This window comes from Tursiops truncatus, chromosome 2 (assembly GCF_011762595.2).
Source record: "Tursiops truncatus isolate mTurTru1 chromosome 2, mTurTru1.mat.Y, whole genome shotgun sequence".
NCBI lineage: Eukaryota > Metazoa > Chordata > Mammalia > Artiodactyla > Delphinidae > Tursiops > Tursiops truncatus.
In genome coordinates, this window is record NC_047035.1 from 27193139 (window position 1) to 27216062 (window position 22924).

The following is a 22924-nucleotide window of genomic DNA, read 5'->3' on the forward strand; positions in this document are numbered from 1 at the left end:
CCCTTTTGTGAGAAATTGGTGTTTATAGGGTGCAAGAAGGGATTTTTTGTGTGTGGTTTGCTTGCTTTTTAATCTTAAAACGCCTGTAAAATGTGGGTATAGGGCCAGATGATTCCTATGCTCTCTTCCAACTTGAATTTTTTTCACTATATTTCTAAGTCGGAGGACAGAGGAAAAATTAGGCAGCCTAAACTATCAAGTCTTAGACAGAAACCCTGGAAACTATCGAAAGCTCCTTGTCAATCCATCTCTAGCTGCAAACTGGCACCACTGTGCCTTAGCACTTACAAACAATGGATTACGGATAAAAGGTAAAAATGCCTGACAAGAGTCAGGAACACAATAAACATACACAGCTGAGAAGAGCCAAGCCCTTAACCGTAATGTCTACAGAAAGCCAAATCCCTGACACAGAATCTTTTCACTTACAACCTCTGAAAAGAGAAAAGAGGTAGCAGACAAATCATTAGTTCAGTAAGGTCGACCCAAACACACTTAAGGCAGACGTTGCATTGTCATTAAAAGCATGCTCCCACCAGGTGGTACTAAAGGAAAAAGATTCAAAATGATTAGGAAGCTGAAAATTGGGACTTTACATTTTCATTTACACCAGAAACTGGTACATTTTAAGAAATTATGCTTTTACAGACATAAAAGAACAAAAAACTTGGATGACTAATAACCAAAGTAGACCAGTTTTATGGTTTACTTTACTGAAAGCCTAAGAACGTTTTGGTTTTTAAGAAGCAATTTCATGTGGAATAGATATTATTCACTCCTGGGATCCAGCCTACATAACTCAAAGCCTCGGTGCCTCATTCATACCAGTGTCCCTGCTGGAAATGCCTTCCCCACTTCTCTCTGTTCATTTAATCCCACTCTCTAAAGCCCAGCTCACCTCACCACCTCCTTGGAGCCTTCCTTAGCTCCTCCAGCCCACAGTGATGTATTTTTTCACTGAACTGTAGCACTCACTACATAATCATTTGTTGATGATCTTTGTAACTGATCTAAAGCCAGCTTTTACAATCAGAATTAAATTTTTTTTTAATTCCTAAAGAAACCTTACATCAAATTAACGTTTCCACATCTCTATATAAATTTATATTTGGGAACCCCAAACAAAATACAGAAAAAGAGGCCCTTTACATTTACTATTTGAAATAATGCCATGCAAAACAAGGATGCCTGGACAGTTTCTAGCTCTAATGTCCAGGACTGCACGGCATCAATACTTTAATACAGCCTAGGATTCTGAGCAGATCTAGCAGATATCCATGGATATATATCTTTGGATCAAGTCAACATCCATAGATGATTTAAGACCCTGTAACTTCCAAAACTTTAAAAATGTAAGCATGTTGTTCCAGGTGTGAACAAGATTGACTTAAGATTCCTAATGTATAAAACAAGTATCTGATAGACATGAGCTGATGGAACATTAACAATCAAAACTCAACAGTAGGAGTTTAAAAGGAAGAGGAGCCATAAGGTCTGTGAATTTGGATGGGGAGGGCGGGGGGAAGGTGGAATGACACCTATATTTTCACTAACTTCTACTAGAAATTTAATGTTTCTCAATTACGAATACAGGCACCAAACACAATAATAATAGTATTACCTGTGTTTTTGACTCTATCTGAAATTACAGATTTTATTATACCAAATTACAGTTGTTGCAGACATCTCAAAATATCACTGACATTTATCACTGCTTATAAGTTATGGTAGTTATTAAAACTGCCACTAGATCACCTGTGATTACAGTCGTCTCATCTGGTGTGATGAGGATGGACAACAATTTGGCAACTCTCCACTCTCAAGCAATCATTCAGCTACCAAATGGTGACATTCCACAGTGGTGATCCAGACATCTATGATGTTTCTTGGTATTTCCCACTTTTAATTGTTAATCAAAGACCACCCAAGTATGATGGTCTTATGCAAACTAAGCAAAAACAGTCTTCATGTTCCTGTCTTTAGAAAATAAAATCTAACTTTCTCATGTTTTAAATGAATGATCTTGTTATTTAATGTATTAATAAAAACGTACATATTATTATACCACAAGTTTGGTTTTTTAAAAAATCCTGATAACTGCACCTCAATGCAATTGGTATTCTTTGTAATGAAATGTATTTTAAGCACTTAAAAGACCTAAGGTGATCTAAAGCAGGAAGCCTCCATTTATTTACTCAATAAGTTAGTCACTCAGTCAGCAAGCATTTATTGAGTGCTTACTAAAATATTAGGTTGAACCACCTACAATTCTCAATATTTGACTGTTTTTGACCTACCAAAATAGCAATTTCATACAGTTCAACCTAATACTTGTTGGGCCCAACCTATAAGACCACTAATAAAAGAGACAGTCATGAAGTAAAAGATCTTGAATCAGAAAGACTGATGTTTGAAGCAGAAGTTAAAATTTTTGTGAAGTGGGTAAGAGGCAGCACACAGAAAACAAAAAGTCACAAGAAGGCAAAGTGACAAGAGAGAATTATCCATTTAATTATCCTGAATGAGAATGACCCAAATATATCAAATCTCTATTATTTTCTATGATCTAATAGTGATGAGAAGCCTTTCCCCAAAGCTTTACTAATGCTTCAATAATTTTTTTTCAAATTACATTAAATAATGTAATCTTCTACTTTATAATAAGAAATACACTTTAAATTCAATATAAAATCCAATAAAAATAATGCCTTAACATTTGTATGGCACATTATCATGTAAAAGTAATTTCATACACATTATTCTATTTGATCCTAACTATACCCCCAAAAACAGCCTGCGAGGGGCTTCCCTGGCGGCGCAGTGGTTAAGAATCCTCCTGCCAATGCGGGGGACATGGGCTCGATCCCTGTTCCAGGAAGATTCCACATGCCGTGGAGCAACTAAGCCCGTGCGCCACAACTACTGAGGTTGTGCTCTAGAGCCCGCGAGACACAACTACTGAGCCTGCGTGCTACAAATACTGAAGCCTGTGCGCCTAGAGCCCATGCTCCACAACAAGAGAAGCCACTACAGTAAGAAGCCGCGCATTGCAATGAAGGGTAGCCCCCAGCTCGCCGCAACTAGAGAAAGCCCACGTGCAGCAATGAAGACCCAACACAGCCAAAAATAAATAAATTAAATAAATAAATTGTAAAAAGAAAGAAAAAAAACAGCCTGGGAGATATCATCCCCACTTTTCAGGTTACATAGCACATGGATCCTAGTGGACTTATATAGAGAATCTTAAAAATTAATGTTACCTTTAAGCCAGATTCTCTCTTTATTCTCTGTGCAAGTAATAATTAATGTTAAAGGAGGCAAAACATCTAAGTGCTTCAAAATCCAGGAAAGCTAGGTCTGAATCTCAATTTATCACTCTCTGTGCATCCCTGAGGAAGTTCTTTGATATTTGTGGGGCTGAACTTAATAAAGTGGGAATAATAACATCTTTAGATTAAATGAGATACAGCAGTTAAAGCTCTTACCGTCACCTATAACAGCTACACTTATCACTATCATTCATTTATATTATTATGAGAATCCAGCAATGAAGAAACTTGACTCTTATCTAAAAGAACTCAGGAAAGCCATGTGTCTCAACAGACTCAGCACAGGCTACAGAATTCTAATGTCCTGCTCCACACTTACTCAAATAACTTCTTTTTTTTTAAATTTATTTATTTATTTATTTTTGCCTGTGTTGGATCTTCATTGCTGCGTGCAGGCTTCCGCGGCGAGTGGGGGCTACTCTTTGTTGCGGTGCGTGGGCTTCTTATGCGGTGGCTTCTCTTGTTGTGGAGCACGGGCTCTAGGCGCGTGGGCTTCAGTAGTTGCAGCACGTGGGCTCAGTAGTTGTGGCTCGCGGGCTCCAGAGCGCAGGCTCAGCAGTTGTGGCGCATGGACTTAGCCACTCCGCAGCATGTGGGATCTTCCCGGACCAGGGCTCGAACCCATGTCCCCTGCCTTGGCAGGTAGATTCTTAATCACTACACCACTAGGGAAGCCCTCAAATAACTTCTTATTATCACCATTCTATCATCCTAAAGGCTTTTGAGAAAATACCCAATGTCACAGAATTGAGAGACCTACTTTTCTTCAATATCTAAAAATTTCAAAATCTCCTGTTAGGAGCTCTTATCAAGAGTTGACTAAGAGCTACTACCTGCAACGTCTAGAGCTGATGTTCACTCATGAACCCAGAAACAGAGCCTTATCTCATTTCAGAGAGCTGATGGTCACTCAATAATAAGATCTTGAATTAGACCATGTATGAAAACTAAAACCAGAGTCAGACAACACCAAAGGAAGGATATTGGGTAAAAGAGGATTTGAGTAAAAGAGAACTATTTTCCATTCTGAACGCAAAGGGTCAAAAGCAGGCTTGCTATTACTTACTCTTGGCTTACCGCCTCCTCATCCTCTGAGGATGATGCTGTTTCCTCCAGGTCCCGGGCCATCACGACTGGCATTTCCTTTAGAGTTTGTCATGCAGTCAGCAGACGGGGGCCTCAGAGACCTTTCCTTGCAGATTCACTGGATCATACAATTTGGGTGGCACAGATTCCTGCAAGAAAGCCAAAAGACCTGAAACACAATGCAGTTGTCTTTTTGTTCATTACTGCTGATGATCTTCCAAGTAATGAAAATGAATTATTTACCTAAATAGTGTCAAACCTCTAGAGGCTTACCTTCTCTCACAGTGCTTCACAAATGCCACAAAAATCAAGATTTTTTTTTCAAACATACTGTCTGCCCTCTGTATTTGAAGAGCTGCTGTGAAGTTTCAGTTTCTCGTTTTTCTTTTACATACTAAATCTAACGTGCAACAAAAGGATACACTTACTTAAGAAAGTCTGAGGTAGGTGGCTGATTGCCTAAAACATAGACTCCTTGCTAGAAAATCCTGACGTGAGTTAAAAATAAAAACGCAAGTATTAAGATCCTTGCAAACATTTCTTTAGATTCTATGCCAATCACAGGTAAAATACTCTCATGTTTCCGCTAAAACAAATTCAACCACTAAACCAAAAAATGAATATATTCTGCTGAATCAAGGTCATAAATAGCTGGGGGAAAAAAAACTGTCCTTTCACACTCTCAAAAATTATTCGCCCTTACTAAAAATCACAAACTATGATCCAAATATCAAATAGACATTAAAATTAGCATATTTCTAACTTAAAATATTTTTAATAGAGAAAAGGTACATGTTCATTGCGTGTCTTTTTGGATGGAATAGAAAGTACAGGTAAAGAAAATGAAAATGTTTTAATGACCATATTCCCATTACTCAAAGATAACCATTTAATGTCCATCTTTCCAAACCTCATTTTTCAATGCATTAATATATGTGATAAGAACGTAAATAGGGCAAAAAATGCCAATTCCGATAACGATCCTTACACATATTCAGCGAAATGGGCAATATCTAACAATCTCAAAGGCGTTCTTCCGAGTATCCCCAACGGGACCTCTCAGTATTTCCCCAAATGTTGCAAGTCCCTTAAATTAATACAAAACAAACAAAACCTCCAAGCGAGGAAGGGATGCCAACCAGTCCTAGGCTGCCAGCAGAGCAGGGAGAGACAGGGCGATGGGAAGAAGATTAAGGGCACTCGCCCAAGGAGCGTCCTCGCCCTAAAGGGATCGGGCCCTCAGTCCCACCCCCGGCTCACTCCAATCCAGGTAGGTCCTCAGATGCTCCCTACAGTAAGGACGCGGGAGACTCCGCCGCAGAGATTCAGCCCAGCGCGCCCGGAAGCCAGCAGCTGCTCCCGGACTCTGAGAGAGAAGTGCAGCGGATGGCGCCCGCCCAGACTTGGGAGCGCATCTCCCTCGGGTAGAGGAATGCGCTGGCGCAGGCGTTTACCTGTTTCATCTGCCCATGGCTCGGGGCGGGCAGGCGGGGACAGCGCTCGGCGCCTACCTCCCTCCTCCTTCCCCAGCCCGGCTCAAGGCGGCCGCCGACCGCTGCTTCCCCCGTTACTACAACAACCAAAAAGCAACCGCCCGCTCGGAGCCACTGCGCAGGCGCCCGCCACCCGGCGCGGACAACGCTCGGCTTCGGGCGCGGACAATTGTCGTCACCGCCGCGCGGCGCAGGCGCAGGGCCCTGCTTTCCGCAGAAGTCTTGACTTCTTTTTTCCGCTCTTTTTACCTCCGCCGCAAAAAGATTGGCTTCGAACCTGGAGTTCTTCCGCCACGCTCAACACGAGGGGTCACTGCAAGAGTGGCGTACCGGGGGTGTGGCTTGGGCAGCGGCAACCGCTGATTGGCAGTGAAGGGGTTCACGCCCCATCTCCTGCTCGAGCAGAACGAGAACAGCCAATCAGAGCGAGGACTGATGGAAACGACCCAATCCTGGAGACGGGCTGAGAGTGGAGGCGGGGACAAGTGGTTCAGGTGGATTCAGGGCTGGAACTGTGCTGGGGAAGCTTCTTGCTCTTGCTGCTGCTGCTGCTGTTCTTGGGAGTCCAATCGCTAGGTAAGGTGAATGTGGAGGAGAAGAGGTAGGTGTCTGTGTGGCATCTGATTGAGAGGATCCGGACAGTCTGGAAAAATGGATGTGGGATAGAAGGAAGATACCAGGGAGGCCACCTTGTGGGGGAAAAGAGGTTCCAGAGACCAAGAGAAGAGGGAGCTGGGAAGATGAAGAAGGCTTGATAGGTTCGGAACTAGTGAATGGATGAACGAATGAGCGGCCACTCTGAGCCTAGCACGGTGCAAGGAACCTTTACTTTCTCATGTAATTCTTATAATAACCCTTGAGATAGGTATTTTTAATCTCCATTTTGCAGGTAAGGAAACCTAGGCTGTAAAGTGTAAATTACTTGCCCACGGTCACACAGTTACTAAATGGTAGGGCCAAGAAAGGAACCTCTCACTGCCAACTCTACTAAACACCACACCTTTGCTGGCCTGGGCCAGGGTGTTGGATGCTCTAGGGGCCCTCCAAAGCTTTAGGGAAATAGTGCTGAAGGATTGGCAGAGCAGTTCGGAAGAGTGCTCAGGCTCTGTTCATCAGCTATCTGCTGGGGTTTCTGAGAGCTTCTGTGAAACAGGCATAAGTTCTGTCAAAGAGGGAGGCCATCCATGCGGCTTTTCTGACCCTGAGAGAGCCTGAGTCTCCTGCCGAAGGAGGGTGAGAAAACAAGGAGGATGGCAGGGGAGGGGAGTGTGCACATCTTGGCCCATGCTGTAACTGCCTGTGATTCCAGTAGAACCCCATTCTCTCTGGACTTGGACAGAGTCCACTTTTGTGACCCATTTTCACTGAGCAATTCACCCATTGACCCTTCCTCCTCTAGGGCTCTTTGTTTTTTGGTGCTTCACACTGTCTTGAGCCATTGCTGACTTTAATATCTGTTTCAGCTGGGTAGTGTAGGAACATAACGAAACATCTACTGCTGAAGTGACAAAGGAAGCCTGATAATTTATCGCCACTTCAGGCCCAAGAAATTAACCTGACAACAGATAAACCATGGGCCAAGAAAACATAACGAAGGTGGCAAGAAGCAATTCCATGATAAGATTTTTTTTATCTACATGGTTTTTACTTAAACCAAGCTGAGTGCTCAGCAAGGGTTGATCTAAGGTTTTGTTTTTTAAACAAAAAGTACATGACCTGATGGTATTTTCTATACAAGTTGAAGACAAGTTGAAGACAGAAGTGGCTGTGTCTTCCTCAAAAATGGAAACTTCATCAAAATATTCTCAAACAGTTAGACAGTCTTGCAACATATAGACCAACAGACCATGCTTCGTATCTCAGCTCTGCCATCTATTACTGTGTAACCTCAAGCCAGTCACTTACCTCTCTGTGCCAACCCTCATCTGTAAAATGGAAATATTAAGTGTATCCACCTTGTTTAAGGATTAAATGAGATAATATATGATAGGTACTTGGCACAGTGCATGGCATATACAGGTGGTCAATAACTGTTAGCTATTGTAATAGCTAACCCAACACCAACATTGCTGTTTCCTTCTCCATATGATTTTCTTACTAGTTCTCAAGTCACTGCAATTTATTTATTTTTAGATTGTTCTCCTAGTTCACGGACGATGGTGTACCTGAGAACCACAGTAGAGAAAACTTAAGGATGTAAATATTGCCCTCACACCATAGATTCCACTCAAATGTACAAGGCTTTTCTGTGCTTGGAAGGATCTGTCACCAGTAGCCAGGCAGGTATCTGTTAGTAGATTTATAGTCACCTTTGAGCCACTTGCATTACAAAGGAATGACATGAAACGCCAGGCTAGAAGTAAAGGTCTCAGGGGACTGATTCCAGCCAAGAAAGAGAGTTCTGATTTAAGCTAATATTTTTGGAGAAATTCCTTAGACAAAAATAAGCACTGTGCTCCTTATTGCAAAGTATACTGTTGACTCACCACTATTAGTATGACTAAATATTGAGACCAATTTCTGTAAGTCTTACACCGAAGTCCATTTTACTTCTTTATAGTGATATTTGTACACCTCCCTTTCTCCTGTTCCCTTTCTTCTCTCCATTTTTTCCACTGGTTTTGTCATTTTTACCCACTGCATTATTTAGCGTTTTTCACTCTGGGTAAAGGTCAGCACACTTTGATTTAAGGTAGATATTCAAAGGCAGTGTGCGAACGCTGTGAAGGGTAACTGGGATTGGATGAGCCTCAGGTACTTGGAGAGGAGTTTATGAAATGATTGATCAAGTAAGCTTAGTACAGCCCTCATGGGTGGGACACAGGTTAACTACAGAGGAGAGTGAGCTTATGGTTGAAGTACACTAACCATCTGTTGTCTCGTGCCCTTTGCCTTTGTTTCCAAAGCAAAAAGCCCTCTCAGATTTGAGGGGAGCCATGAGCCGGTTCCTGAATGTGTTACGAAGCTGGCTGGTTATGGTGTCCATCATCGCCATGGGGAACACGCTACAGAGCTTCCGAGACCACACCTTTCTCTATGAAAAGCTCTACACTGGCAAGCCAGACCTTGGTAAGAAAGCAAAGACCTCCATCCTTTGTGGGAGTGGCTTGAATTGTGGTTCCCACGTCTGGCTATACATTAGAATAACCTAGAAAAACTAAAATCAAACAAAGCACAGGTGGCCATTTCCCTCTCCAGACCTACTTACTGAACCTTTCACCCCCTGGGTGGGGCCCAGGAGTCTTTTTTAAAAACTTCCCAGGTGAATCTGATGCTGCCTGATCTAGCCTTAGGCAGCCAATAGAGTAAGAGATGTGGTGGGTAGCACTTGGTCCTTTCTTCCCCCAAGCTTCTCTGAATACCTTTTCATTCATTTTACACTGCCCTAGGTAGCTAGTCTGTACAAAAAGCATTACAAGGGCAAGTGAGGAAACAGTTCCTTGGTGATTCTGTGGTGCCCGACTAGAAAACCATAAAGAAGCTTTTCATATTAGCTCAGCCCCCTTTCAGAAATCAGATCGTGGCGCACATGGTTTATACCCTACGTTGCAGATGGAGAATTACTAATCCAAGGTCTTCTCAAACCTTGACATAGACCTGAGAAGACATCCCAAATCCCTCCAAGTTGGTCTCCCAAATTGAACTTCCGCGGGCGCATGGCGGCCTCTCCCAGTGTCCTGAGCCTCTCTGCTGAGCGTGTCTGCACACTTCAGCTTGCACTTTGTTGCACTAATGTGTGGGGAGGCTTGAGCTGCAGCACCATTTCACAGTAGCTGATAATTCTGTGTCACATTTATAGCTAACCCAGATTCAGGCTCTGACCTAACTCATTTTTCTGTAATATCTGAGTATAAAATGAAACTAAGTAGGCTAAGGCTCACTTTGAACAAATCTCAAATACAATGGGTGTAAAGAACCTGGAAAAGTGGGCAGGACAGTTCCACTTTTCACCCTCCAGTGCAGTTCTCAGATGCTCCAGGAACCCTGTATAGGTTCACAGGGTTTAAAGGATGTCTGGTCTAGCCCTTTGAATTTAAAGTTGACACAGAGAAGCCCAGGGGTAGAAAATGCCTCCTCCCTCATGACCTGGGGACTGTCCTGGTACTTTTCTGATCATAGCAGGACCCCGGAGCATCCCGTTCACCTGATGCCTAATTTAGTTAGGGTTGGTGAGATATTCCACTTCTGTATCTCACTCACTAGAGGAATTTCCTGCCTTTTAATCAGAAGAGCTATCAAAATGCTTTATAAAGAATGTTGCCCTCCAGGGCTAACCGTTAGATATTTGTTTGGTATATGGAATTTTTTCTCACCTTACTACTATCTAAAGGTCTTCAAGGTTGTGAATTTGGTATTGCCGTCTGGTTTCCCAAAGGCTGAAAAATCCTTAAAGCAAAATCCTGAAAGACCTCTCAGTTGTCAATGTTGTCCCTGAAAATTTCTCTTGCTCAGTAGACCAGCAAAGAATGTATCTTTGCTTTCACCGTGTTGGTATTCCCCCTCCCCACTACTGGATGCCTTAGATCAATGCCGGTACAGTAATACCACCAAGGCCAGGGAGGTTTTAGAAAATACCAGGTGGGCCCTGGGCCCACCTCCAGAGTGTATGATTTAACTGTTCTGGTACCCAGGTCGTGGTAGTTTTATAAAATGTCTTCAATTGATGCTAATAAACGTCCAGGGTCAAGAAGCACTGTTATGATGGACTGTGATGCATACTCGGGACAATACAGCAGTGCCAGGATGAAGCTAGCAAAAGCAGCGTGGCCCCAGCAAACGCCAAAGAAACAGTGCTTTGTTGCCTTCCCACATGCACAGGAAACCAGCCTGGTTAGGGCTTCGTTCACATAAGATTCAGCAGACCCAGGGACTTGGGTCTCTTAAAGACCAAGTGTGGGCATCTAGATGGAGCCCAGTATTGCTGAGTTATCTCCTGTATCAGCCTTGAAAGTCTGCTGACCTCCTAGGCATCTTGTATTGACAGAACCACTCTCCACCACGTTTCCCCAAACCTGTCCGGATCCAGGTTCACTGGGCTTTGCCAACACCAGAGCGGCTTCCAGGGCAGAGCCGTAAACTACTGCAACCAGGAGTTACTGCCTAAGTGGGCTGTCTGTTGGGCTCCTACTCTTGGAACTCGCCCACCCAGCTGTAGGCGTTTGAAGAGGAGCCGAGCCAGTTCTCATTCTGGAACTCTTTCCATTCCTTCTAGTTCCCATGTGCAGCACCAGAGCCTCCTCTGTGCCCAGCCAAGGGGAGTTCAGGCCTAGCTCCCTGCCCCCTTCAGTGAAGTAGGAAGAGTTTGGAGGGAACCCTGACCCTCCCTTCTCAACACTCTTGCTTTTTTCTGCTGCACAGTGAATGGCCTCCAAGCTCGGACCTTTGGAATCTGGACGCTACTCTCATCAGTGATTCGCTGCCTCTGCGCCATCGACATTCACAACAAGATGTACGTAAGAAAGGGAAGAGCGTTAGCTGCCTTCTGTTGGAAATCAGGTGCTAAGCATACACACTGTGGTCCTCTCTTGGAGACCCGTTAATTTTGATACATTAGCCTTGGATGTGGATAATAAAAGGTTAATAGGTTCCATTCCTTCCAGGCCTAAAAAACATAATAGGCCTGAAGGTCTTTAAAGTTTGAAAATTCTTTGAAACTGACATAGCAAACTGGTTATGTCATGATCCAGTAGCCTGCGTCATACCCCTCTACTTCTTTACTAAAGAGTCAGCCTTTCTTTTACTTTCTTTTACACAGGTAGTGTGCTCTTTTTAGAGAGGCCATGACATACCTTATTCTTACATTCCTCCTTGAGAGGCAGGAATGAACAGAAATCACAATCCATGAAAAAAATGAGCCCACAAGTTAAATGGTTGTATGCTTTATGCAGAGTCAGGAGGTGGGGGTGACAGAGAACCCAGGACTCCTCTGTATTCTGCCTCTTCAGGGGACTCACATGGACTAATGTGGAACAGTTGCAAGCAATCACAGCCTCTGGTCTAGATAATGTTGTAACCCGTGCCGGCCACTGGAGGGGGCTCGAGCTTTCTTCCCAACAGCAGTCATCACCACAGTCAAGGTGGAAAGTTTGCTCAGGTCCCCAGGTGAGGCCACCAAAACACCAGCTTCATACTATTGTCTTACCGAGACTCTCAGCATCTGGGCAAGAGAGGAGATAATGATATTTATTGAGCCCCTCTTATTATGCCAGATGCTTCCATCCACATGGCCTTGATGAAGTCTCCTCTTAGTAGCCCTGGGAAGCAGTGATTTTCATTGCTGATTCTGTAGATCTACATATAAGAGACCCAACTAATTTAAATTGAGGAAGACTGACTCAAGTAGGATTTGAAGCAGGGCTATTAGCACTGCGATCTCTCCAGCTTTATTTTTTCGTATTTTTGAACCTGAAACTGGTGTACTTGTTCTAGATTGACACGTATTTTTGGAAGCAGTGCAGTGTAATGGCAACAGCCTGGGGCCCGAGAATGAAAACAAGAAAATAGGCTCCGGTTTCAGTTCTATTGGTAACTAGCTTTGTAGCAGCAAGTGCATTATAGATCTTCTCTGCATCTTGGTCACTTCATGTATAAAATGAGACTGGTATATCTGTTCTGCCTCTCAGGGTGATTGGGGGGAAGTAAGGGCTGAATAATCATTTTAAAGGCCTTTACCATGATGAAGAACTGCTGTCAAGTATAAGGGGTATGTCTTTTGCTCGCTGTGCTTTGGGGATGAGGAGAGACAGCTGAGACTTACCTTTACCTCTTTACCCTTTCATTACCCCTTCACTCAACACAGGACAGCTGCAAATGCTGACTTCTGTTTCCAGCATTTTTTGAAAGCCCGGGACTTTGGTCCAAGACCTTCTGATATGCACTCTGATTCTATTCCCAACCTAACTGGAAACTCAAAAGCAACTCCCAGCTGCTCTCACTTTCTGAGACAGTCTGTTCTCAGAAATTCTGCCTATTTAATGTGTATATCTCTAAATAAACCTGCTTTCACTTAAAAAAAAAAGACAACTCCCATACATACGTATTTACTAAGTGTCTAAAAACATGCACAGGAATGATAAAAATCAAACTTAACATATTCCTTCTGGGGAAAAGGAGGCAGAAGAATGGGATCAGGGTGGGAAAAGGATACACAGGAGGCTTTAACTGAAATATGAATATTTTATTTCTTAGAAAAAAAGTATCTGAAGCAAAAATGTCAAAATATTCAGATTTTTTTGTATATTTGAAGTATTTCATAATTTTTAAAATTTCTTAGTTAAAAAAAAGGTACCAGCAATCTAAGTGGTCGGTCATCCTCTCTTCTCCACCTCTTGTCAAAGCCGAGGAACAAGTCCTCTTCCCATGAGGGTGTCACTGTGTCCTCCATCTGACCATCTTGCTAGGTTAAGATGCAAAATATCCACCCCACGTTGCAAGAGCATCTAAAGGCCCCAGAAAGGTCCTTGCTACCCTTTCCCCACACATGCCCTTCGTTCTATGGCATCCATCATGTGAGCGCTGACCAGCCCCTGGCCAAACATCTGCCACGCGGGCTTGGACTAGAGTCAAGCCAATTTGAGTAAGTAGAATACGTAAGCATGATTGGTCCAGAATTGTCTACAGTGCCTAGGATTGCCATACTGCAGACTCTGCTCTGCTATTGCTGGCTTCACCACCTTGCTAAGTAAGACTTGCAGAGGCCCTCTGGTTGCCTGGACCATTCCCCTCTCAGTTTGGCAGTTGAAATCTTCAATTTTGCCCTAGATGTGAATAAATTGATGTGATCAAGCAGCCAGGTCTTTCCCAGGACCAAGTCTCCTTTTTCTTTAGCCCTAGTCATTTCCTGGGTTTTGATTTGTGTGTTTCAAGTCTGATCACTGCTTTTCCTCTGCACTGAACAAGCTGTACCTTCAGTCCCGTTTCTGTCTGCTCCGCTGTAGGCTCTACCACATCACGCTCTGGACCTTCCTCCTCGCCCTGGGGCACTTCCTCTCCGAGTTGTTTGTATATGGGACCGCAGCTCCCACCATTGGCGTCCTGGCACCCCTCATGGTGGCAAGTAAGCATCCAGTGACCCTAGAACTCCTGCAGGAGCTGTCCCAGCCCTAGGGACGAGCCTCATACAAGCAGTGTAAGAAAATGCCGTGCTTATGTCAGCCACTAATCTTGTCTCTGTATTAAGGTTTCTCAATCCTGGGAATGCTAGTGGGGCTCCGGTACCTAGAAGCAGAACCAGGATCCAGACAGAAGAAGAGAAACTGAGGCCAACATCACCACGTCCGAGACTTCATCTTCCACCTTTGCCAGCCTCTTCCTTCACCCTCTTTGCTCTTAAATTTCTTTTCTGCTCCATCTTCCACTTCTAGGCCTTTCCTTTTTTTTTCTTTAATTTAAAACGTTTTAAGATATTTAAATATGCCTACGGCAAGTCGGTGCCATTTAAATGTATGTACCATTTAAAGAATCATTTGAAAGTGAATACTCTGTCCCTCCATCCAAATCAAGGAATCGCCGGCACATCCGAAGCCCGCTGTGTGCCCTTCCCCCGCCCGCAGCCTCTTCCAGGGCCCCTCTTCCGGCCTTCTGCTGTCTTCCTTTTATTTTCACCCGACGATTTGACTTGTATGGTGGGAACACGTGAACTGCGAAACTTAAAGCTGCTGGCACACCCACAGCAGCTGCCACCAAGGGCTGCTTCGAGGGGGTGTCGACCCACGTGGGGCTCCTCTCTGCTGCTGGACCCAGGACTCTGAGCCATCCAAGGGACAGGCGGCTCTTCTAAGAAGAAGGGCTCCCCTGCAAGTGAGCATGGCTCCTTACCCTTGTGCCTACAGGCGGATCAGGGTTGGAAGAGTCTGGGCTGTTTTTAGACCTTCCGGTCAGCTGTATTTGTGTAATGAGATTTGTAATAAATAGAAAAACCGTCTGCTCTGATCAGTCCTCGTACTTTGGCCTCCCCTAAGCCCAGAGCACTCCTGCCCCTCGTCTGAGGCCTAGCAGAGGAGAATCACAGCTTTCTGCTGGTCAAATATACCATGGGTAGGACAACTCAAGACTCAGGCAAACCTGGCTGCCTTTTGTCCCTTGCTCATTTCTTGGGAAGTCAAATCTTCCTCCTCTCCACCCCCACCTTAAAGATTCTGAGTTCACAGCTGAACAGCCAGGACCCTCTCTTGTTTTCTTCCCAAGGAAGAAACAGATTCTTGAGAAAGCAGAACCAGGCAGCATAGAAGAAACAGCCGTATGATCATGAAAAGAAGAACACTGGGGCCCAAGGACAAGGCACTGGAGAAGACTGCTGCCATCCAAACACAACCAAGTGTTTATTGAACACTTCCTGCATGCCGGACACGTGGGAAAGACAGATGAACGACCCAGGCAATGTCCCTGTAGTCAAGGAGACAGAGACAGACTATCAACAAGCCCATACCTGAAAGAACAACTCCAGACAGTGATAAGAACTCTAGAAAACAAGGTACTGTGATCAGGAAGGGGAGGGAGGTGCACAACTTAGATCATCGGGAAAAGCCTCCCTGAGGAGTTGGGATCTGAGTTGAGACTTAAATCGCAGGGATCATATGTCTTAAGATGTGAGGTGGGCATTTAGGGCAGAGGGAGCAGCAGCTAGTCTTGTTGAAGGACTACAATCACTGTAACTACAGCATGGTGAGGTTAGGGAGTGGAAGATAGGAGATGGAAGGGAGGCAGGGGGCTTGTGAGCACCTGACAGGAAGCTTGAAGTTGATACTTCAGTTGGGAATTCTCAGTCAGTTAAGGCTCTTTAGGTGAAAATCTTCCCTAACCTAGCTGAACTAATAAAGGTAACATTGGCTCACAAAACTGAAAGGATTCCAGGCTTCAGGAATGGCTTGATCAGGACTGAGCTCTATTTCTCTGGGATTCTTTTGGCTCTACCCTCCTACATTGGCTTCATCCACAGGCTGGCTTCCTTTATGATGATTATGGTGCCAAAAGTGGTTGTTACGATTCCAGGCCTCACGTCCCCACCTGGAAAAACAGCTCAGTGTACGAACCATCTTTCCCTTACCAGCTATTGTAGGAGGCAGTAAGAAAAGGAATGATCTGACAGAACGTTAACATGAGTGGAGGTCCACAGGGAGCCCACCTAAGAAAGGAGTGAATGAAAGCATAAGAGTATGTGGATCCTCCAGGCATGCACCACAGAAACATGATTCCAGATAAATAAAGACAAGATCCCGAAGGATCTAAAGACATGATACAGAGTATTGGCAGACGCTGTGAGTATAAGATTTCTCTAACAGCCCAGGCTTGGCTCCCTTCCCAGGTGGTTTAAAGTGGAATCACAGTGTTGTCTCTCCACCTAAGAACTGCTAGCAGATACGCAGCCAGAATGCCACAGACACAGTGCAACTCTCTAAAGAAGAAATGTGCAGGGAACTGATCGCTGCAGCCCACTCACGTAACACACATAAGGTAAATGCAATCACAAAGGGAAGAGTGGCAGGAAGGGGGACGATTCAGAAGAACTGCAAATGACAAAACTGGATCCCGGCCAGCGCGACCTGGTGAGTGACTGCTCTGATTATAGAACAGACATTCCAGCCACCCTTTGAGGCAGAGCCAGAACCCACAGTGGGCTCTCTGGGCAGCAGGCACACTCAGGTGAACTGTCTTCCTTTGGATGCTGTAGGGAAAGCAGTCCCCGTCACATGTCAGACGTTGAGGTGCAGTCCCCCACAAAGGCCAGCTGTCACCCCTGCAGCCTCATCTTTTAAAAGTCACCCACTAGGATGGCAGTATCTGTGTCAGCAGAAGACCACCTTCCAGGGTACGGAGGCCACGGGAGCACCTCCTCTACCCCGAGCCCCCACCCCTCCAGACCGCTCCCACCACCAAAGCCATCTCTGCCCCAGTACATGACAAGGCAGACCACATGGAGAATCTTTTATTGCCTTAAAACATCTGACATTAACAAGTAGAAAATACTAATTATGTTTTTTAAATAAATCAATGGTTTCAGTAAACATTTTGTTGATACATTTTAAGGGGCTGAAGAGTAAACACTTTCTCCTTATCAAAAAGTAAGGCGCTATCACTCTCCACCTCCCCTCCGCCCCTACCTCAGTCCTCCCACCAGAAGTGTGAACTTCTTTTATTATGTACAGAATATCTGCACACACACACACACACACACACACACACACACACACACACTTGGCTCCCCTCGGGCAGTGGCTCAAGCACCCCAGCACCGCTGCCACACAGGCTGCTCCAGTGTGCTGAGGCCAGGGCAGCATAGGGGTCATGATCACGGAACTCAACGCACAGGAGAAATGACCAAGACGTCTTATTTTTGGAAATACTACCCAAGCCCACGAGTAGAGCCAGACAGCAGGCAAAGCAGGAGAGGTCAGCTAGGGCTGGTTGAAGAGGAATCTTTAAATTCAGAACATCTGAGAAAAAATTATTGCTATTAAAGAAGGGGGTGAGGGGAGAGGTGGGGATGCAAATACTGTCCCCATCAGAGATGGAATGCACTTATCTAACCCAGCAGACCTGAGTCCCGTTCAGTGGCCACCTTCTGCCCCTTTCATCTCTCAGAAGCGTTTTGGAGTTCGCAGGGGGGAAGGTATCCAGGTTGGTTTTCACTAACAGGTACAGGCAGTTGGCTGGGCTTGCCCTCCCTCTGGAGAACACGTGGGCAGCGTCCAGATGACAGCAGCAGAGGTGACAGTGACACACACACAAGGCCCTAGGCCAGGACATCTTTTGTAGAAAAGAACCTTTCCATTCCCAAATCGTTTAGGGACCAGAGTCCCCAAATTCGTAAGCACCCTCACATCCCGAGAAGGTCAGCTCTCTGAAACCGGCTTCTCCTTCACAGCCACAGCAAAGTTTCTGTCAAGTTTACTGATGTTTGGTTTGATCAGCTCTTGGGAAAGAGGGTTTGGAGACAGACGCCAACGTGAGCCGGGAGAACCTGGTCCCAGAGTCCTGAGGGGTTTGTCCTGATGGTGTTTTCTCTCCCACAGAACGTTAGCGGTCAGTCTGGTGGCCCAAGAATGACCCTCGTCCAGAGCAGCTGCTGCTCCTTAGAACTGGGCTCCTGAGGGTCTGAAGACACTAGGAAAAGTTAACCTCCGGAATAAGCTTTCTTTCCGTGATAATTTGCAGGCTCTCTCCCGAGGGATGGGGTGGAGGGAAGGCAAGGCAGCCGGCCAGGACTGACTCCAGGATTCCCTCTGCCCCTGCCCACCAGCTCCCAGACCTACGTGGGGGAGGGGTGGGGGAGGGGCGGGGAGCCGATCGGCACGTGGTGAAAAGTGCAGTCTCCCCCACGCAGACGACACCAGCTCTGCGGTGGGTTCCAGGCGGAGGCACTGCCGTCCAAGCCACAGCGATGCCCCCTGGTTCCCTCCAAAAGCTGCTCCGGTGAAGCCCGCGGTGCTGGGAGGGAGAGCTGTGCTGGCTGAAGAGGTGGGCGTGGTCCGTGTTCCCTGAGTCTCACCACCTTTCTCTCTCAGAAGTGCTCCTCCAATACACCAGTGGGGGCTTTGCTGGTTTTGCTCTCGTCCTCCTCCGGGGGTTTCTACAAGGCAAACAAGTGGGCAGCCCTTGAGGTGAAGAGGCAGGGACTCCATCCAGACCGGAGCATCTGCCTGCCAGGGAGTCTGTAATCCGCAGGGAAAACCAGAGTCTCAGGCACTCAGCACCCCTGACAGCGAACAAAGGGAACAGGAACAGAAGCTCCGGCCCGGCCACAAGTGTGCTCCTCAGACACACACACCATCACGACAGAATCAAAGGAAGCACAAGAAGGCAGCTTTCTGTGACACCGCAGCCACCACGGGCCACCTCACTGCGAGTGCCACTGAGTTCTGCTCACCCTTCTCCCCCTTCTGACAGCCTCAGCCCACCTGGACGGACTCCCAGGCGGCTGTGCAAAGGGCCAGGTCTGCACCTCCCTCAGGACTGCTGACCACCCCCGGTCGGGGGCAGCCCCAGGATGAGGAATACTGTGACCATGTGGGTGGAACAGCTGCAGCAGAGAACTGTTATAAAGGCAGGACGCTTAATGGCATATATCAGCTGAAAATAATGTATATATAATTTCCGCATAGAAAAAGAGACTTTGGGTCAGTTTGTCTTCAGTTTTCTTGGGGGCGGATGGCACAGGATTAGAAGACCTTCTGGGTCACACTTGTTAACTGGGTGGGATTTATATATGGAGATTATTCTGTGAGGCCCCTAGGTGCCAGCGGCCAACTTGGGCATTTGTCTGCCGTTTTAGGAACACTTTGCTTCTTCCATCAGGGGCTCATCCAGTTCCCAACAAGGCCTCGCGCACAGGCCCCACCCCACACAGCCCCCACCATCGAGGCTGGAGGAGCACATCCAGGACACGTCAGCTGGACAAATGGCGCTCCCTCTCCAAGGACACTCTCAGGGCAACCTGTGGCAGAGATAACAGCAGTAGATCCAGCTTCCTGTTCTCCATCCTGCTAACGTTTTGGCACCAGCTCGGCCTCAGCCCTGAGAAGCCCTCACTCAGGCAGCCAGCAGCCAGCTTCAGCCACACAGGCTGTCTCCTCTCTCTGAAACACTCATGCACACACTCCCGCCTCTTCCAGAGCCATCACCTTGAAATCACAATCAAACAGGGCTTAGTGCCTCTGTGGCCAAGAACTAATAACTGGAAGAAGAATGGAAACCCAAATGCAGACTGTTGCTATGAAGGTCAGTCATGACCCCCCAGCCAGAAGTTCTGGCTCTTTCTACCAAAATGACACACTTCACTGATTAGAAAGAGCAGCTCTGAAAGAGAAAAACAAATACCATATGCTAACACATATATGTGGAACCTAAACAAAAACCTAGGGGCAGGACAGGAATAAAGACACAGACGTAGAGAATGGACTTGAGAACACGGGGAGGGGAAGGGTAAGCTGGGACAAAGAGAGTGGCATGGACATATATACACTACCAAATGTAAAACAGATAGCTAGTGGGAAGCAGCTGCGTAGCACAGGGAGATCAGCTCGGTGCTTTGTGACCACCTAGAGGGGTGGGATAGGGAGGGTGGGAGGGAGACGCAAGAGGGAGGAGATATGGGAACATATGTATATGTATAACTGATTCACTTTGTTATAAAGCAGAAACTAGCACACCATTGTAAAGCAATTACACTCCAATAAAGATGCAAAAACAAAAAAAAGAAAGAGCGGCTCTGGCCAGAGGCGCTGCCTGCCCTGCGTTCACCTGGAGCCGAGAGTGAATCCCTGTGACAGTTCGCAGGTCCCACTTACACCCACCACCTCGGGGTGTCAAATGACAGCCGTTGCAGGGATGCCCTCTGACAGCCCTGGCTTCCCTGGGCATTAGCCCAGCATGACTCTGGACACCCCCCCATCCCACCAGGCTCCCCCAGATGCAAGGGAGGTGCGGAGACACACAGTGAGTATCCAGGACACCGAAAGCTGAGCACCAGCACCGGACTGGCCTCCTGGTCCTACTCGGTGCTATTTCCCACAGTCCATTCAGATGAGCCAACACCTCCATCCTGGATTAACAAACCTGGTCCTAGCGGACAAGGATCTGGCTGCAAAATAGTGAAATATGGGAACAACCTAAATAGCAAACGAGAGGAAATGGAAATGTATATACGTAGATGTGGGGTTTGGGGGGTGCAATGGTGTAGAAAGGTTGCCAGGCTCTAGTAAGGAAACAATCAGGGTAGAAAACCCAATGTGCACAAGCATATTCATAGAAAATACACTGGGAAATGACGCAATGTTACTAGGGTATCTCTTGGTGCTAGGACTATAGGTGACCTTTACTTTCTTCTGTTTGCCTTTATCTGCCCAGGGAAATACAGATTATAAAGTAAACATAGCAAAATCACATATCACTTGACACAAGGCGTCACATTCCAAATTGAAACCTTTTCACGAGAAACCTATCCTGTTATCACGGGCACCTTTTCCCAGGCTCAGGATATATTCGCCAAAGTGTCCCGAATCACATGTTTCCTCATCCACGGCACAGGGGCAAACCCATCTCCACAGTGGTGATGCCACAGTTCTCACAGGCTCCTGAGAATAACACTCCTGTCTCAGGCTTTCCCTGTGTCCCCACTGAATGTCCAGTCCCAGCCGCCTCCCTCCACCTGCTCCCTGCTGCTACCTGCCAACCCCAGAGTGTGAGATCAGAGGACAAACAGTAAGGAACTAAAGATTAGCATCCATCTGCCAACACGTATTCTTAAAGCGCTAAATGTACCTCTTTCAGATGACATTTTTGCAAAGGTTTTTAGAAACCTTAGAAAATTGGCAAAGGTTTTTAAAAATGATAAATACTCAGTGTTGGCCTCATACACTGCGAGAGCAGTGAGCATTGGTAGCATTGACAGTACCTTTCTAGAGGACAGTCTGGCAATACACATCAAAGCTTAAAAATGGGCATGACCACTGATCCATTTCTTGGGGAAATACTGTGCTTAAGAACGTGTCCAAAGTTTCAGCTCCAGGACATTAATCACAGTATCATTTATAACAACAATCAGAAACAACCTCAGTGTTCCCGGACAGGAAAACTGTTAAACAAATCATGTTTATCCATGTGCGGTCATTAGAACACTGTGCAGTCATTAGAAGTATGTTGTAAGAGACTAATGACCTGATAAAGCACTCGCAACAAGTAAAAAGGCACATAGAACAAGATTCCACTTTTGTTTAAAAAATACGACCATATATCTATATGTATAGATCATACGTGGACACAGACATGCATAAGAAAATGTAGAAAAACAGCATCTCATCTCTAGCTGACGCTATTACAGGATGACTTTTAAATTTTGTACACCTTTCTGTATTTTTTTACAGAATATGTATTACCTCTGTAATAAGTTTTGGGTGTTTTGTTCTGTTTTTGAAGAAAACCCTACTACGCTCTTTGAGCTGAAATTCCTTTCATCCTGGCTCAGATTTGACACTTAACACTTTGGTTAAAATACTTCCCAGCCAATTAGAGCTATGGGAAACACTTTTCTGTTCTAGATCAAACTGCTGGTCCTCTCTCCTTCCATGACCATCAACTCCTGCTTCCTGACTTGTCCTCTTAGATCCCTGATGGCAACCCATTGGCCCCGGTCCCACTATCCCCATGGCACTGCCTGAGGGGCTGTCAACATGCCTAGAGGGCCACTGTCTCGAGGCCACCACCACCATGACCGAATGGGGGGGCCCCAGGTGGTTACCCTTCCTCTCCAGTCACCAACCCCAGGCTGAAAGGAGATGACCCAGGGCCTGAGGACGTGTATCAGGATCCGGTGGGCGGGGTGGGGGGGCTGCTGCTCAGAAGACTGTGACACAGTGAGGAGCTCCGGGGACCAGAGCAGGGAGGCCAGGAGAAGGGAAGGAAGCAGGAGAAGAGCCCAGACAGGGCAGCAGAAAAGCAGGGCTGAGGCAGCTCCCAAGGAAACTCTTTGTCTCCACGTGCGTGATGCTGAGTTGCTCTCACAGCTACCCGTCACTCTGGGAGCACCCCCCACCCCTGCTACTGCAGCCTCAGCAAAGCCGGGACCCGGATCTCAGCCCAGCAGCTCCCCACATACTCACATTCTCAGGAGTTTCCTTGTTTGCTTTCTGCCTCCGGAGATCTGCCCGAATGAATGCTGAGGTCCAGGATTGCAGAAGGAAGGGCAAAAGAGGCAGTTACCAAGCAGAGCAATGGTCACGTTCATCCACGAGAGGGAGCCCTCACTCTCCTAAGGGCCACAGGTATCCCACCTCCTTCAGATATTCCAGGGATCTGAGGTTCAGTCAGCCTTGCTAAGCCTGGGGACCACTGCTGTCCCTGACAGGCAGAAGCCAGTGATGACAGTGCCCTTCACTTATAGACCCCTGATATTTGCAGGGAGTTTGCACACATTGCTCCAATCCTCACAACAATCCCCATTCTACGGATTAGGAAAGTGGGGCTCCCAGAAGCGGGTCCACTTGCCCAAGGTCAAACAGCTATGGAGGTCGGTGTCACAGT

The 22924-nt window shown here is 46.2% G+C and overlaps 3 protein-coding genes across 17 annotated transcripts in view; 1 reads left to right on the forward strand and 2 right to left on the reverse strand.

Annotated features, from left to right (window-relative positions):
- TTLL5 (tubulin tyrosine ligase like 5) overlaps nucleotides 1-6235 on the reverse strand; it is a 305050-nt gene extending 298815 nt beyond the window's left edge. For 10 of the 12 annotated variants that reach the window (XM_073800210.1, XM_019920740.3, XM_019920731.3 and 7 more), the window contains exons 1-2: nucleotides 5870-6093; nucleotides 4396-4564 (exon numbers count right to left, since the gene is read on the reverse strand). In XM_073800210.1, the coding sequence (XP_073656311.1) occupies nucleotides 4396-4469 (74 nt within the window). In that variant the 5' untranslated portion in view covers nucleotides 4470-4564; nucleotides 5870-6093. Of the gene's footprint in view, nucleotides 1-4395; nucleotides 4565-5675; nucleotides 5801-5869; nucleotides 6094-6157 lie in introns of those variants that run through there. The other 2 variants (XM_019920700.3, XM_019920690.3) reach the window with 2 other exon arrangements.
- A 92-nt stretch (nucleotides 6236-6327) lies between these two features.
- On the forward strand, nucleotides 6328-14831 carry ERG28 (ergosterol biosynthesis 28 homolog). Of its 4 annotated transcripts, none has more exons than XM_019920820.3 (5): nucleotides 6329-6484; nucleotides 8815-8977; nucleotides 11267-11357; nucleotides 11854-12010; nucleotides 12708-13839. In XM_019920820.3, the coding sequence occupies exons 2-5, from the start codon at nucleotides 8845-8847 to the stop codon at nucleotides 12723-12725; spliced, it is 399 nt and encodes a 132-aa protein (XP_019776379.1). In that variant the 5' UTR covers nucleotides 6329-6484; nucleotides 8815-8844; the 3' UTR covers nucleotides 12726-13839. The 4 variants fall into 4 exon arrangements, with proteins under 4 accessions (XP_019776368.1, XP_019776379.1, XP_019776377.1 ...); XM_004314965.4 differs by lacking the exons at nucleotides 11854-12010; nucleotides 12708-13839 and adding exons at nucleotides 13846-13964; nucleotides 14088-14831 and having other exon boundaries at nucleotides 6339-6484; XM_019920809.3 differs by lacking the exon at nucleotides 11854-12010 and having other exon boundaries at nucleotides 6328-6484.
- FLVCR2 (FLVCR choline and putative heme transporter 2) overlaps nucleotides 14275-22924 on the reverse strand; it is a 64537-nt gene continuing 55887 nt past the window's right edge. Inside the window, exons 9-10 of the mRNA XM_033850816.2 lie at nucleotides 22504-22559; nucleotides 14275-18476 (exon numbers count right to left, since the gene is read on the reverse strand). Coding sequence (XP_033706707.1) covers nucleotides 18408-18476; nucleotides 22504-22559 — 125 coding nt within the window. The 3' untranslated portion in view covers nucleotides 14275-18407. The remainder of the gene's footprint in view (nucleotides 18477-22503; nucleotides 22560-22924) is intronic.

What these genes read in the sequence shown, in the direction of transcription:
- ERG28 (XM_019920809.3), top strand. Translation starts at nt 8,845, where the DNA reads ATGAGCCGGTTCCTGAATGTGTTACGAAGCTGGCTGGTTATGGTGTCC. An exon ending in CACTGGCAAGCCAGACCTTG is followed by an intron (nt 8,978 to 11,266) that starts GTAAGAAAGCAA and finishes TCTGCTGCACAG; the next exon opens with TGAATGGCCTCCAAGCTCGG. An exon ending in ATCGACATTCACAACAAGAT is followed by an intron (nt 11,358 to 12,707) that starts GTACGTAAGAAA and finishes CACTCAACACAG; the next exon opens with GACAGCTGCAAATGCTGACT.